The sequence below is a fragment of the Gavialis gangeticus genome, unplaced genomic scaffold (assembly GCF_001723915.1).
Source record: "Gavialis gangeticus isolate Ggan-Ray unplaced genomic scaffold, GavGan_comp1, whole genome shotgun sequence".
NCBI lineage: Eukaryota > Metazoa > Chordata > Crocodylia > Gavialidae > Gavialis > Gavialis gangeticus.
This window is the reverse complement of record NW_017729022.1, coordinates 72,398,379-72,414,877: the sequence shown is the minus strand read 5'-3', so window position 1 is coordinate 72,414,877 and position 16,499 is coordinate 72,398,379. Positions and strand designations below refer to the sequence as shown.

At 38.9% G+C, this 16,499-nt stretch overlaps 2 protein-coding genes across 4 annotated transcripts in view; one reads left to right on the top strand and one right to left on the bottom strand.

Moving 5' to 3' along the window:
* The window catches only part of PARPBP (PARP1 binding protein), a 64,318-nt gene extending 52,276 nt beyond the window's left edge, over positions 1–12,042 (top strand). For 2 of the 3 annotated variants that reach the window (XM_019515363.1, XM_019515364.1), the window contains exons 9-11: positions 4,720–4,801; positions 10,880–11,042; positions 11,543–12,042. In XM_019515363.1, coding sequence (XP_019370908.1) covers positions 4,720–4,801; positions 10,880–11,042; positions 11,543–11,883 — 586 coding nt within the window. In that variant the 3' untranslated portion in view covers positions 11,884–12,042. The remainder of the gene's footprint in view (positions 1–4,719; positions 4,802–10,879; positions 11,043–11,542) is intronic. The other variant, XM_019515365.1, reaches the window with a different exon arrangement.
* A 105-nt stretch (positions 12,043–12,147) lies between these two features.
* Positions 12,148–16,171, bottom strand: PMCH (pro-melanin concentrating hormone). Its single transcript, XM_019515366.1, has 3 exons — positions 13,349–16,171; positions 12,587–12,791; positions 12,148–12,314 (listed from the first exon to the last, which is right to left on the bottom strand). The coding sequence occupies exons 1-3, from the start codon at positions 13,595–13,597 to the stop codon at positions 12,265–12,267; spliced, it is 504 nt and encodes a 167-aa protein (XP_019370911.1). The 5' UTR covers positions 13,598–16,171; the 3' UTR covers positions 12,148–12,264.
* Positions 16,172–16,499: the final 328 nt, after the last annotated feature.

Sequence of the window (16,499 nt, the reverse complement as noted above, 5' to 3'; positions counted from 1 at the left end):
CCCCGGTTTTGTTTTTCTGGCATGCCAGCATCCTGACATCTTACAAAATAGAAATGGCAGTTTTTTCAGCACTCGGGCAAAAAAAATTGCCTACCCCTGGTCTAGCTCCATCTTCTTTGGAATCACCCTTCAGGTACTTGAAGGCTGCTATTAAATCCCCTTTTAGTCTTCTCTTCTCCAAACTAAATAAGTTCCCTCAGCCTCTCAGAAGTCATCTGCCTGAGCCCTAGAACCGTTTTCATTGTTCTCCACTGAACTCTCTCCAACTTGTCCACATACTTTCTATAGTGTGTGTGTGTGTGTGTGGGGGGGGGGGGAACTGGACACAGTACTCCAGATATGGCCTCACCAGTGCAGAATAGAGCAGAATAATTACTTCCCTTTATCTGCTGGCAGTGCTTCTATCCCAGTATGTCCAGTATGCTGTTAGCTTTCTTGGCAACAAAGGCACACTGCTGACTCATATCCATCTTCTTGTCCACTGTAACCCTCAGGCCCTTTTCTATAGAACTACTGCCCAGCCAGTCAGCCCCCAGCCTATACTGGTGCATGGGATTGTTCAATCCTAAGCGCAGAACTTTTCACTTGTTCTTGTTGAAGCTCATGAGATTGGAGGATTGGGCACCAAGCAATTTGTCTAGGTCACTCTGAATCTTAGTCCTGCCCTCCAGTGTATATACTTACACCCCACAGCTTGGTGTCATCCATGAACTTGCTGAGGGTGCAATCCATAGCATCTTCCAGATTGCTAATGAAGATATTGCACAAAACTGGCCCCAGGACTGACCCCTGGGGCACTTCACTTGATACTGGGTGCCAGCTAGACATTGAGCCATTGATTACTACCCACTGACCCTGACAATCCAGCCAGTTTTATGTCTACCTTAACAGTCCATTCATCCAACCCATACTTCCTCAGCTTGCTTGCAAGAATGCTGTGGGGGATGGTAAGCCTTGCTAAAATCAAGGTATGCTATGTCCACTGCTCTTTCCACATCCACAGAGCCAGTCTTTTTGTGATAGAAGTCAGTCAGATTGGTCAGGTATGACTTACCCTTGGTGAATCCATGCTGACTGTTCCTAATCACTTCTTCTCCTCTAAGTGTTTAGAAATGGATTCTTTGAGGACCTGATCCATGATTTTTCCAGGGACTGAGGTGAGGCTGATTGGTCTGTAGTTCCCTGGATTTTCTTTCTTCCTTTTCTTAAAGATGGGCACTATATTTGCCCTTTTCTAATTGTCTGAGATCTCCCTTGATTGCCACGTGTTTTCAGAGATAATGGCCAGTGTCTCTGCAATCACATCAGCTGAGTCCTTCAGCATTCTTGCATGCCTTGCATCTGGCCCCATGGACTTGTACACATCCAGCTTTTCTAAATAGTCCCTAACCTGTTCTTTCACTACTGTACCGCCCAGTGCAGTAGACTGGGAGCTGACTGTGTAAAGACCAAGGTAAAAAGGCATTGAGTACTTCAGCCTTTTGCTCACAATCTGTCACTAGGTTCCTTCCACCATTCAGTAAGACCCATACTTTCCCTGACTTTACTCTTGTTGCTAACATACTTGTAGAAACCCTTTTTGTTACTCTTCATGTCCCTTACTAGCTGCAACTCCAGTTGTGCTTTGGCCTTCCTAACTTCATTCCTGATTGCCCAAGCAATATTCTTGTACTCTTCCCAAGTTATTTGTCCAAACTTCCACTTGTAAGCTTTCTTTTTGTGTTTAAGCTCACCAAAGAGTTCTCTGCTAAGCCAAGCTGATTGCTTGCTACATTTGCTATTTTGCACCCCCAGTAAGGTTTCTTTAAAATACAGTGAGCGCTCCTGGACTCCTTTCCCCCTCCAGCTGGCCTCCCAGGAGATCCTGACCCTCAGTTCCCTGAGGGAGTCAGTCTGCTTTTCTGAAGTCCAGGGATACTTGGCCGCTCTTTCCTTGTGTCAGGATCCTGAACTCAGTCATATCCAGGGATCCTGGTTTTCTCTGATAAAAAAAAAACAAAACAAACAAACAAACCACCCAACAAAACCCCAATATTCTGTTTAAAACAAGTAACCCCAAACCCACATTTTTCCATGATTAAAATGAAAGACCACTTTACCACCCAGTGCAGTAGACTGAGAGCTGACTGTGTAAAGACCAAGGTAAAAAGACATTGAGTACTTCAGCCTTTTGCTCACAGTCTGTCACTAGGTTCCTTCCACCAGTCAGTAAGACCCATACTTTCCCTGACCTTACTCTTGTTGCTAACATACTTGTAGAATACATGCATACATCTACGTATTAGTGGTCTTTCATTTTAATCATGGAAAAATGTGGATTTTGGGTTACTTTTTTTAAATCTGAAAATTGGGGATTCTTTTTTTTAATCATAGAAAGCCAGAATCCCTGATCTACTCATGGTCACTGCTGCCCAACTTGCGTTCACTTTTACATCCACCACCAATTCTTCCCTGTTTGTGAGCAGTAGGTCAAGCAGAGCACCACCCCTAGTTGGTCTCTCCAACACTTACACCAGGAAGTTGTCTCCAATGCACTCCAAAAACTTCCTGGTTGCCTGTGCACTGCTGTTTTGCCCTCCCAGCAAATGTCACAGTGATTGAAGTCCCCCATGAAAACTAGGGCCTGTGATCAGGAAACTTCCTCGTGTTGTAATGCATTAATATATTTGAAAAAATTATAGTCAACTTCATTGGTAGATGAACTGCAGGATGGTGTGGGGCGTCTTAGAAAGGGGAAGAATGTCATGGTTTTCTCAGATGTAGAATCCTTTAGAATCCTTCTACCTGCTGTATGAAAATAGAAAAACAAAATTATTTTAAATCTAATGCATTTGAAGCTGTTTAACTGAATTATGAGGTATACTTAAGCATAATCTATGAACTGAGACCTGGTTCATGAATTTTCCTCCCTTCTCCCCAGCCCTCATATTTGTACTTATGGATATGGGGTATTAAAATAGGTAAATTTTAATTTATAATGCCTTATTATAAATGTTATCTTTGTTTAGTTAAATCTCAGTAACTCCCAGTGTGAATACCCTTATTCATAATTAAGGTGGTCATCATTTTCTTTACAAATTAAACTAAGCTAGACCTGGTTTATGGTCACTTTAATTCAGAATAAGAGTGGGGCATTAATGTAATCTAATTAATGCAAGTAATTAATAAAAGCCCAGACACTGGAAAAATAAGGACGCAGATATCAGGGTTATTTTTCAGCTTATTAAATGATATAGAGAGAGATTTCAATAACTCTCCTTGATTATTTGGTAGTGACATTTTTATTCTTTCAGTGCAAGAGCCCAATTTGTCTTTCCATGATTCCTAAATGTCTTGGCAGAGGCAAGCCTTTTGTTTTGCTTAAGTACTTCCTTTTCTAAGTGTAAAATACAGTATTTTAAATAATATAATCTCAATAAAATGCTAATACTTTACATAAAATAAGACCATTTGTTAATTTGAGCTGCTATTTTTGTTTGTTTTACCAGTGTTCATATTCAAAAGAATAATACACTAATTTATTGAAGGAATTGAATCTACTACCCTAAGGGGTTGATCGCTGTAAAAGCTAAAAAACTTCACAAAAACCGAGGTTGGGGAGAGTTCTTTTTTTTTTCTTTCCTTCCTTCTAATAAAAAAAAAAAAAAATCTTCATATTCTGCACTTCTGTGGCATGGCTTATGCTAGGGATCTCAATTGCTTTACAGGCATTAAACCTCTTAATAGCGTGCAGTTCAGTAAAAGATTTCTTCATTTTTCCATCTGACTGCAGGTATCTTTTAGGTTTACTTACTGCTTAGGAAAGTAATTAAAAAATATTTGATCTACTGTCCAGTCCCGTTTGAGGGTCTTGCATTTAATAGTCATTGGATAGAATGGATGGAGAACAGTGGAGAAGTTTGTCTCACTGGGGGTAAGGCTCTATCTAGCCTAGAATTCAGAACCTGCTCTTTTCCAGAGCAACATCCATTTCACTTAACCACAACATGCTCGCTTGTTTGCTTTCTCCTGACCCTATATCTACCTCATTTGGCTGCCCTTGGACCAACTTTAAAAGAAGTGCTGGGGAAGGGACTAGACATAATACCACCAAAGTATGTAAATAGAAGAAAAATACTACAAGAGTCTGCCTTTGAACATACTGTATCTTCTTGCGTAGTACTCATCCCCAAATAAAATATGCTCCTTATTTTTGAAACGCAGAATGAAGAAAAAAGATCTTTCCTTAAGAACTCTGCCAAGGGTGGGGGAGAAGAGAAAGTGTCCATAGCTAGCAGCTAGGGAGCCTTGCATGCAGCATATGCAGCTTTACTTTTGCTTTTTCCTGTCAGAAGCTTAAGCAGCCAAAGCTGCTATTACCACATTTCCTTGATTATAATGCATGTCCCAATTTCAATCAACTGAATTTTGGAAAAGAGTATCATATGCAGGAAAATATGGTAAACTATATGGTGGGAGTGTTACTTGTTGCCACACTAGCTATAGTTATGCCTGTAGGACTGTAATACTATATGTTATTAAAAATGCCATTTACTGAAAGATCAGACCGTTATTTTTATTTTATTGCATCAGTATCATTTGCAGGGAAGAAGGGGCACAAGATAGAACTAGAGAAATAAGGTCACCTTACTTTTCCTCTCACATTCTGAGTTGCATAAAATTAATAGTTTATCTTAACTACTTCAGTAGTTTGTAAGAATTTTTTGTCTCTCAATATAGGTCTCCATCTCAGCCTAGGGGATCTTCTCCAAAACCGCTCAGGCAACGTATTAAAAAACTTGAGGAAGAAAGTAAAATTAAGGTGTAGTATGGTAGTGGTCTTTTGTGTAAATATGTCTGTTCATTTGGGTATGTAATACATGTTATTTCTGCATGTGTTCAGTTCCCTTGTCTTGGAAAAGGATACAGATTTGTAGAAATAATATTAGTAAAGTTATTGATTTACATAAGTATTTTATAACTAATCAAGCAACTTGATCACATGAGTTTTATCTCCTGAAAGAAGAGGTATCTAAACAAAGACCTAAACAAAAAAGTGACATGAAAAATAAACCCAGCAAAGACGCTAGAAAAGAAGGCTTTAACTTAGTGCAGTGTTTCCCAACCAGTGTGCCACAGCATTTTGGGCTGGAGCCACACCTCCTGCCTGGCTAGAGCTACGCCCCCTGCCTGCTGCTGCTGTGGACACAGACAGATGGGGGAGCGTGGCTCCAGCAAGGCAGGGGGTATGGCTCCAGCCCAAAATGCCATCTGGCTGGCTATGCTCCCCTCTCCCCGGTTGGTGTCCAGTGTGCCATGGTGTTTCTTTATTTAGATAAGTGTGCTGTGGGGTGAAAAAGGTTGGGAAACACTGACTTAGTGAATCAAGACGCGTTGAATTAATTGATGCATATGTTTAAAAAAAAAAAAGAGTACTTATAGTTCCTGTAGACATTCAGGTAAAGGCATGATAGGATCTAGTGTATGATCCACATACTCAAGTCCCCTGCCATGCCGTGTGTGTGTGTGGCAGGAGGTATGATTGTAGGATCCAGCATTAGATCCTATCATGCCTGATTGTCAGTACAGGGGAAGCCTCGGATCACCATCCTGGATTCCCCCTGCATTGGCAAGTAAAAAGCTCCTGCAGCAGTGAGTCCCATAGCTGACGGGACTTGCAGCCACAGCAGTGCCCCACAGCTACTGAAACCGAGTCCCACAACTGCGGACTCTGGGTCTGGGCAGTGCCCTATGGCTGCCAGAACCCGGAGTCTGTGGCATTGGGCCTTGTCCCATCAGCTGCAGTGTGCAACTCTCCCTCCCAGCAGTCATGGGGACCCGGAGTCCCACAACTGTGGGACTGTGGGGTGTTGCCAGGACCCCATCCCACAGCTGTGGAACTCTGGGTCCTGGCAGCCATGGGGCACTGCCAGGAACTACAGTCTGCAGCTGCACGGCACTGTCGAGAGGGGAAAATCCTGTCAGGTGTGGGGGACCTCCCCCTCCTGAAAGCTATGGGGCGTCCCCTTCAGCTGCCGGGTGCTCCCAGCCACAAGGGCAGACCCTGCTATGCGTGCAAATTAAAGCTGGATAGATACCAACTATAAAGTTATTACACATTTTCCAGTAATAACTATATAGCTAGTTGGACCTCTTCAAGGTGCAGTAGTTGATTTGAACATGTAGCTGGTCTCAATTAATTGCACAATTAACCCAGTAATTGTATGATGCGTGTAATGTGTAGGGGGGCACCTTAAAACAAAAATACATGTGGATAAATCCTTCTTTTGCTTTTGCATTTCTGCTAGTCTGGGTACTGTAAAATAGCAATAAAGAAGTTTCACAATATCATTTATGGGTACTTAAAATTTGTTTGGAACATCCAAAAATACTGTCATAAACCAAGATATCTCTGTGACCAAGAAAAATTAAATAAGTCTTCTGGTATCTTATTCTATTGTCCAGATAAAAATCAAAACTCATAGGCTGTGTACAGACGTTCAAAAAGCCTGAGGCGGAATTGATCTGTTACATGGTTTTCTGTAAACAGAGTAGTTTAGATCAGTAGTGAACAGAACACACATTTGACCTTTGGATGCGGAGACGAGAGGGGTGAATCTCAGACCGCCATTTTTAAACCAGTCTGTGTGTGCCGAACTTCTGTTCCATTACGGGTATAGACTGATTTTGTGTGCCGTTATTCTGTTCTGTTAGAGGTATATACCAGGCTCCGACCACTTGTACCAGTAAAAGTGTAAAGTCTGTACCTGGCCATAGTTATTGCAAGATGTTGTTATCCACATCATTTAGAAGAATGTCTTTAATATTACTGAAAATTTCCATTACATCTGTTTTTTAAAGAATACATTTTATAAGAAGTGTAGAGTTAAGGCTGTTTTTAGGGCTGTGGTAGTACTTCCTAGTATTCTAATTATGTATGGGTGAGAGCTAAATGAAAACTGCTGTCAAGTAGCTTATCAGGTGGATTCTAAAATAGAGGAGGAACAGGTTATGGATAAACTTAAAAGAAGTTAATTTATCTAGCTTAAAAATCACACTTAGCTAGTTTGAATTAATTGTTGAGTGCCCCTGTGTACCCTGCCATATTGTTTCTGATTAAGGCATTAATTTAAAAGTGTGATAGCCATTCCTGAACAGCTCCATGTAGGGATACTTATCCTGGAACTTCAGTTGTCCAGCAAACCCACAGCATAAATTTAGGCTGAATTTTAGAGCTCTTAAGACATCAGACAGAGAAAGGTAGAGACAGGGTCTTTTGTAGGAGTCTATTTACCTAGACAGGTTGTAGATTCACTGTCCCTGGAAATTTTCAAGAGCAGGTAAGTAGATTCTTGACTAGGATGGCTTACTTGGGGATTATTTTATCTTGAGTAGGGGGCTGGACTAGATAACTTCATGTGATCACCTCCAGCCCTAACTTCCTATAATCCCTAATCTTTCTGTGAATAAATCAGACTTTCAAAATCTACTTGGTGTCACTGTGGAGTTGTCTATATGGCACAGTACAGTTCTGAGGAGAGAGACCCAAGCTAGCTGGAATTCCAGAAACAGTAGCTATTAGGGGTGTGCGAAGCAGGTCCTATTCGATTTGGATTCGGTCCGAATTGGGGACAGTGATTCGAGTTGATTCAGATCGTGGTCCCTGATTCAATTCAGCTGAATCTGAAGATTCGATGCTAATTCAGAGAATCAGCAATTTGGACATAGACACAGCTTTAAATGTTTTTTTCTACATACCTTGAGGTAGCAGGTGCAGCTTGTGAGTGCTGGGGTGCATGGAGTGCCCCATAGGAATGTGGAGAGGCCTTCCATGTGCTTGGTGGCGAACCCAGAAGTGGACCAGAAGTACTTCTGATCCACTTCTGGGTCTGCTGGGGAGCATGCTGGGGCCCCCCCCCCCATGCCTCCCTGGCTTGGCAGTTGGCCACAGGAGGACCCCAGGTGCCCCCTCCCCTCAGACCCAGGAGGCACCAGTCACCGGGGGGGGTGGGGTGTTGCTTTCCAGCGCATTCCCCAGCAGAGCTGGAAATGGACCAGAAGTGCTTCTGGTCCACTTCTAGGTCTGCTGCCAAATGTGCTGGGAAACCACCCGCGCTTCTGTGGGACACTCCATGCACCCCCAGCATTGCAGCACTCATAAGCCACCTGCTACCTAGAAGTATATAGAAAAAACATTTAAAGTTGTGTCTATGTCCAAATGTCTCTGAATCAATTCGGAGGATTCTGATTTGATTTGGAGAGATTAAAGGGTCCTCTGATTCAGTTTGGATTTGGAGATTCAGCCACCGAATTGGGCTGAATCTCCGCTGAATCAAATCGGGGACCAAAGCTTTGCACAGCCCGAGTAGCTATGCAGTAGCATAGTGCTCTACCTAGATGAATATAACATTCTTCTCTACAGCTCTAACTAACCTGGGAGGAGTGTCATTGTAATGTGGCTATACTGTATTACTGGTTCACTTGGGTATCTCTGCTCAGTCCTTAATTGTGCTCTTTAGACTTATTCTACAGTCATATGGATCACAGCTTCTGAGGGAAATATGAGTCAGCTGGCTTTGACATTGACAGACAAAGGAAACAGTGTGAACAGGGAATAAAGCAACCTAAAGACCCAGTCCAGAAGCCAGGTAAATTTTGAAATTATGGCCTGAGGGAAATACATGCACTGTGTCGCTCTTTTGGAAGAGGTGTCCAAAGAGAAAAAGGTGCAGCTAATTTGAACTATGGAAATCTACATGTGAAAAAGAACAGTAGAACTGCCCAAGATCAGTTTTTACAGGGCAAATGCACATTAAGTGCCATTCTACTCTGAAAAATGTATGTAAAAGCACCCAAACAGATCTAGTCCCTTTTGAGTATTGAAAAGCAGTATTTCCTCTAGTGGGGATTAACTTTTTTGTTCTTTGGAATCAGTAGTGCAGCACCAACTTAGCCAAAAGTCATCTGGGTCTGTTTATGATTTGTGGAGCAATAAGGCTGTTAAACCAGAAGTCCTAGCATAGAGTAATTATCATTGCACCCAGGATGTCTCTAGGGGCTTTTATTTATCTGGAGAAGTGCAAGAGAAGCCAAAGCAAGTTCTTCCAAACTATACACCTGTTTATTGGGATATTTTCAATTGGGTAATATTAACAAGAGCAGCTACATACAGCACAAAATACACAAACATAACTCACTGTTGGGTGGAGAGGTTTCAGGGCCCTCACAATCCGTCTCCAGGGTTTGAGGCAAGTTCCACACTTCCACCCCTCTGCCTTTGTGGAGGAGTTTTATGCAGTTCAGGTTCAGATTTCTATATTCCCATCCATTCGTCTGTGGTGAGAATCTTTTGGCCAATTCAGTAGGGAGCAGGGAAATTGTTATGGTCAGTGACCATTTCTCTTTCCTAGAGTCACGTTATTAGCATTGAGTTGATCACTGGCCTGTGCATCTACTTTTAAACTATCCTTCACAATCCAGTTCTCTTGCATGCAAAGTATTGTGATTTAGATTGAATTGCTTCAGGGATCAGAGTATCTGTGAGGAGGAATGTAGTAACACACCCAGCACAGCAAAGAGAGGTAAGGGCTGTTCAAGACCTCCCCAGCATTTGTTCTTATCTATACTTTTCTATTCCTTTTGAAGTCTGCTTAATTAAACAGATGCAACGGAGGACAGCATTTGCTCCGTGGAATCTATATTAGTGGTGACAAATGAACCAAGACAAAGCTTGACTCAAATTTCAGGTTGATTTGGTAGTGTTACATGCAGAAAAAGAAACACATGTTGGTAAAAACAAAACAAACTTGATTTGGAGTAATTGAGTTCATATTGCTGTTTTTATTTAGCTTTCAGAGTTGATTTGATTCAGCTGAACTATTTAGCCAGGTGTCTAGTTTACATGATGGAATTCATTTGTCTCTGTATACTGCAGATAGATAAGATAGTGTTCTGGAGTACTGCCGAATTCTCATAAGGATATGCAGATCTTTCTCCCCCTTTCCCTAGGACATTTATGACTTGTGACACAACAGCTGGAAAAGTCCTTTGACCGTAATCCTTTATAGGGAGATTCCTTGATTTATTTTTTTTAGGGTTTTTTTTGTGAAGGATTGTAAATTTTGAAATTCATCTAATAAAGGTAGAATATCAAACATTGTATATTTTGCTCAGCTTTATACTAGATTACCTTTTGTCTGATTTCTTCCTGGGCACTGTCTTGTACTTCACATTTGACATGGTTCAGTTTGATTGGGAGGCTCAGACTAATGAAAGCGACTTGTAAACAAAGGTGTAACTAGCAATTTTAGTGTCCTGAAATGCTGGAGGGGAAGCGTGTACTAAGTAACCTCAGCTGCTGCTGCAATATGGCCTGCCTCGGTACAGTCATTCTAGGGTCCTATTTAAATTGGTGTCCAGGGCTGGTGCCCTGCTTACCCTCCCTTAGTTATGCTACTGTATATGATGATGAACCCACTTTTCAAATGCTCTGTTTAAGGGTTGATTTGACATTAGACGGATATAGTCACCATGACAGCTGCTCAAAATAGTAAACAGATGCTACTAAATATCAAGACAAAAGAAAAACCTAGGACAGGAAAGTTTATACTGGGCTTTTAATGTGATCAAATACGACTCTTGTTAAAAAGAGAGATTGGTATACAAATCAAACCAACCATTTTGTAGTACCTGAATTTTACTGTTAAGGCTTTTTAAAATTAGTTATAATATATTGTTATTTGTACATTAATGCTGTGTTTCACCTTAAGTAAGGATGTTTTAATTTTTTTCATATTATAAATAAGGTGAGGGGAGATTATACTACTATCACTACAGCCATTCAGAATAACTTCCTAAATGAATTTTAAGGATGAAGGCTAATTTTGTTCATCCCTAACAGATGAAACAACCCTTAATCAGGTCTCAGTTTGCATGTACATATAAAGATGACTTGACTAAGAAGAAGAGTCTGCAGTTTTTCAGTAGCAGTGAAAGCCCAGCTTGCGTACACCCAACACAAAAACAAGACCCCGCTCTCCCTCTAAAAGATGCACCTCTTGCAGGTAAATTGAAGTAGAACTGACTGACTGAGAAAATTTCATGCCTGATTTTTTTCAAGTGATGTACCACTTTGTTATTATTTAAATACTACAACTTCAAGCTTTTGTTAAAGTAAAATAAACTGAGGGTTTAATAGCTTTGCACGTTGTACGATCAATACAACCATTTTGGCTTCAAAATATTCTTTTAGGTTACTACATATATAAGGTATGAATTATGTAAATTACAATTAAGATCTTAATATGTTTTTTCCAACATTTTAGAATTTATGTATTTGCTTCCCAAAGGTTCAGAAGTTATGTTTATGCATATGAAATGTAATTTTAAAATTAACAGTAACATTTTCATTGCTGATATTTTACAGGGGTTAGTGAATAGTTAGACTGTTTTTATATATTTATTTATATATTATTAAACATTCATGGCTTATGTCATTTTAATCACAAGACTATCAAAATTAACTTTTTTTCCTTTCCTTAAATATGTTTATTCTCCTATATGGCTGAAGGTATGAATTCAGATTTTGAAAGACAAGCATTTGGAACTAAATCTGAAAATATTCACCAGAATGGAAGTAAAAGTAAAAAAGAAGATGCAAAGCTGAGCTGTCAGCTAAGAAACAAGAGCACAAAGAGGAAACAGGTGGAGCTGAATAAAGAAGTCATCTGTAATAATGACAATGAACCATCTCAGGATACAAATATTAAGAGACCTAAGACTTCAAACAACCCTCAGAAGAAATTGGACAGCAAATTGGATAGAGCAGGAAAAAGCAACAAAACTACTGCCAAGACTAAATTGATTGCTGGTCAGGCAAAATTAACACATTTTTTTAGATTATGAATCTTATTTTTATTTTGACATATATAATTGTTTTACTATTACATAACAAACATGGTTAGTTTTGCAAGAACAAGACAACAGATGCACAAATACCTTGACTTCATTGTGTATGGTAATGTGAATAGCATATGTATACTGTTAGACAAATATATCTACAAATCTGAATTATGCAGAATTTTCTGTTTTAATAATGATACCGCATAATTTTTCAACTAGGTTACTTAATGATGATTGATAAAGTTTCCCTCACCTTGAAATACAGAGAGTAGTACTTAGATTTAAGTGTATAACAATACCAAAACACAATAACTTCAAGTTTCATTAAACTGGCAACCAAATAATTTAATCTTCTTCAAGGAAGGTGAGGCTGGCCAGCAATTTTCAGACTTGCCAACAAGGTCGATAGACTCTTCCCAACATACACCTGAGTACTGAAAAAGAAAAAAAACCTCCAAAAGTTTAAATTGTAAAAATTAGGATGTATTATAGTGACATCTAGCAAGACCATTAATTTTTACCAAATAAATATACCTGAAATAGTCCAACTAAATATTTAATTTCATTATATTCTATTAACACATTGTACATTGATAAACACTGGCACATAATTTCCAAATTTCCTTTTTCAAACATTTGCAAGTATAATCTTATTCAACTAAACATATACTGCATTATGTCAAAGGCAAAGTGCAAGTATACTTACTGTCAAAATCTCTCCTTCCTATAGGAAACTTAGCAGAATTTTCCTCATCACCAACCTCTCTCCTTTCCTGTATTGATTCAGTATTCTTTATTTCGGTGTCAGCTGGAAAAGCTACTGAACCCTTCAGGGCAAGATAAGGTAGCTGTTTTATAGCCAGGTTCAGCGGCAGACTGTGGCTTATGAAATTATGTTTGGAACCTATATTCTGGATTTTAAAAGGACTGATTAAAATTTTAAAGACTGTTACCATTGTGCTTCGTCTTCATCAAGAAAGTAAGTAGTGCAACTGAAGATGATCTTTAAAAAGTAAACATCATCATACAATAGATGTTAATTGAATACTGTTGTATTTTAAAAAGCAAGTTAAAAGAATATGTATAATCAACCTAATTGTTTATTATGGTTGTAAACCTCCTTCATATATACCAACTGGCTGAGACCAAAAAAAGCATTATTAAAAAATAAAAAAGAAAGAAAAAGAGAAACTACATAAAGTAAGCTGAATTCCATTCCCTGACATACACATAGTCCTGATCACCTACATATCTTTTTAGAATAAGTTACCTTTTGTTACCCAAATACAGATTAGTATGCCTAATATTAGATGCATGCAATTAAAAATTAGCCTATGAACATACACTAAGTTGCAGAAATGAGTAATTGCAATTATCCGCCAAAGCATCCTTTATAAGTGAAAAGTATTTATCTCTTAAAATGAGTCTTTATTTACATTTTGGAGTTGATTAAGAAATGGAAACTCACAAAGAACTTTGGGTTTCTGTCTTCCCCTTCATCCTGAAAACTAGCATCTTCCATCTTATAGTGCTCAAGAGAAGGTGTACCCCGTGTTTTCTCTGTTTTATCTCCATTCCGCAGCGATTTTCCTAGAGTGAAGGTGTTTAGTAGCATGTCGTCATCATCTGCCTTCTGCAGAGACTTTGAAACTGAAAATAGAAAACCTTGGGAAAGAAGAGAGAAAGTTAGTATTAACATGTAGGATGAGAAACACATTCTTAGTTGCTTAAAGTTGGCATAGAAGTTAAATGGTTTCAGAGAATTAAGGAGGGTTTCCCTTGCAAATTAACATGGTCTCCAGCTATGCCTATCCTTATATATTTCACAGAGTGAATAGAAACCACTTCAGTGGCTTATGAGTTCATCCTTTATGAGTGACTCATAATAAAGAGGATAACCTTTTGTATAGTACTTGTAGTGCCATATGCTACTTAAGTATATATTTTTTTTAACATGGATAATTAGTTTCTTTGTAGACTTTTAGGGCAGTACAGATTAGTAGTTTCTTTTAATGGATCAATTTAACAAAATTCACAGGATATAATCTCAATTTATGGTCCTGATTAAAGCAGGCCTTAATTTCCACTTAAGTAGTTTTAGAAAAGAACTAATTTGCACATGAGAGAGACCATCCGTAGAATAATTTTGTTTTAAAGATTAGTATATTATTTTAAAGTAGAACTGACTTTTTAAAATTACTTTTAAATGACGTAATTGAAAATTTTAACAATTGGCAATGACTTTACATTATCATTGGCTTAACAGAGGTAAAGCTGAAACCTATAATGAATTTTTGTGTACAGTATATATGATACCTTTATATAAAGATATCATTTAGAAATCCTCACTGATGCCTTTGTTACACTTGTTAGACATTGAAACTGAAAGGAGAACAGTATCCCAAACACTAGCATCATATATTCAGATGTTCTGTCATTTTGGATGTATCAAACATTCTTGCCCCTTCTCTCTTCCTCTAAACAAACAAATTCAAGTTTTACTTAATTTTCTCTACTATATTTTCAAATAGAATTGATTTTTTTCAAAAGGTAGAACCCTATAATAAAGTATTTTGTTCAGAAACAGGATAATGCTATAAGGGAGGATTTGTTGTTGTTATTATTTTTAGGGCTTTTTCCATATTATCCTACTGGAGCAGTGTTGTGTCCCCTGTGGGAAAAGTGCATGGAACCTCCCCAATCTTAGCATATCCTTTTAATAAAACAAAATAAAGTGACATCAGGACCAGCTGTATAGTATGGCGGTTTATCTCTGCACTGGTTCTGGCTCCAATATTTCTTCTCATTCCAGAAGTATCTGTGTGTGTGTGTATAGGCATCCAGCTAGTAGGAGAACCTTCCTAGACTGTCAGGAACCTGGCCCAAGCAGCCAACTAAGCACAGAGTGAGCACTGTCCTTTTCATCTTGTCTAACTTTCTTTTTAACATACCTTTTTATGTATCCTCATAATTTAGGTAAAAGTTACTTTTGCATCAAACAGTTACGGTTCTTTCTTGCACTATATTTTTTTTACTTAGGGGTAGGTGGCATCTGAGATAATCCATTGGCAGCCTTTCCAGCACTGGGTTGGTACCAGGGAGACATCTGGACCTGTTCATATCTGTTTAGATATGATTTACATTGTGTTAGGTGTTCTGTTTTAACTACTCTGTGCACATAGTGGTCTTACCAACACCATTATGCAGATTTTCCTTATGTCCACTTCAGTTACACTTCTGAAAAATGCATGATTTTTTCCACTTAAGAGCCTGATTAAATGCCAGTTCATTTACTTACGTGTAAGGGTACTTTAGAAAATATCAGCCCTTGTGTTTTGCTTTAATTACTATTGATCTCTCTTAGTGGTTGTTTAGTGGCGCCAAGAGGTCTGCTTGGTTTAGGCTGGTTCCCATTTTTGGTGGGCTGGTTCCCATTTTGTAAGTGCTGTATACGCTTAAGATGAGAGATCCTGCCCCCAGAAGTTTACAATCAAAATAAAGACAAGATCTGACAAGTGAATGTAGAACAGAATAAAGTAGGACCTGGGTAAGATAAGAGCTGATTATCAGGAACACAAGTTTACATACATTATTCAGGTTAAAATAAGGTTTTATGCTGCTTTGTTTCAATCAGTGGTTTGTGACCTTTTTTGAATTGAGGCATCACTCACTGTATTTGAGGCACTCTTCATTCGACTTAAGACACCCCTCCGTAACTTTTTTGAATTGAGTGACACCCAATTTCCAAAACTAATTTATATATTACAGGTCTTACTTCCTTGCAGAAAGGCTGGGCAGTGAGGGTGGGGAATCATCCAGGCAGAGGCAAGCTTGACTCTGTGCTTGGTGTTTAATTCATCTGCTTATCTCCTCACATCTTGCAGCATCGTTCAAAGGATCTGAGGGAACCTTGGTTGAGGATCACTGGTTTAAAAGGACAAGATGATAATGAATAGGTCACTGGCCTAGGCACTGCTGGGCAGTTTAGCATGTTTAATGGTGGGAATTTGTCTTGCAAGACTTCTGAAGTGGCTTTGCAAATTGGAGGAAGGTTTTGTGTGGTTAAGCTGCAGTATGAAAGTAGATACCAAAGTGCCTATGAAAGAAGCAGGCAAGTGGATAATATGGAGACAGCCATTGCATTTTCAGTAAAAAATGAACATGACAATGAGGGCTTAAAGGCTGGATAAAATGGGAGAAAATAACTTATGAAGGGCCCTCAAAATAAGGACCAGTTTGTATTTGGGCTGGAGACTGGAGCTTGTGAAGGACTCAAGGTTTGAATCGGTCTGAAAGAGAGATTTAGATTTTGTCTGGAAGTCTGTCTAGACTGCAGTCACATGTAGACTTACTTAGCTATTACATATTAATTAACTTGGATATGAATACCAGTGTAGCTACCACATAGTGTAACTTGGTGTGAAATAACCGTCTTGGTATAAAAAAGTTGTTGGGTTTTGGGTTTTTTTTAGGTGAGTTTTTCATTCTGTACTGCCACAGTTGCACTATTAGTAGTGCCCAGGCTAGCTTATGAATTGTCTATTTGCTCAGTCTCGTGGGTAAAGGCTTTTTTTATTTTTTGTTTTATTAATTTTTTTTTTGTTGGCTTTTATTCTTTC

What these genes read in the sequence shown, in the direction of transcription:
- PMCH (XM_019515366.1), bottom strand. Translation starts at nt 13,597, where the DNA reads ATGTGTTTCTCATCCTACATGTTAATACTAACTTTCTCTCTTCTTTCC. An exon ending in ACAGAAACCCAAAGTTCTTT is followed by an intron (nt 12,792 to 13,348) that starts GTGAGTTTCCAT and finishes TTTAAAATCCAG; the next exon opens with AATATAGGTTCCAAACATAA. An exon ending in AGGAAGGAGAGATTTTGACA is followed by an intron (nt 12,315 to 12,586) that starts GTAAGTATACTT and finishes TTTCTTTTTCAG; the next exon opens with TACTCAGGTGTATGTTGGGA.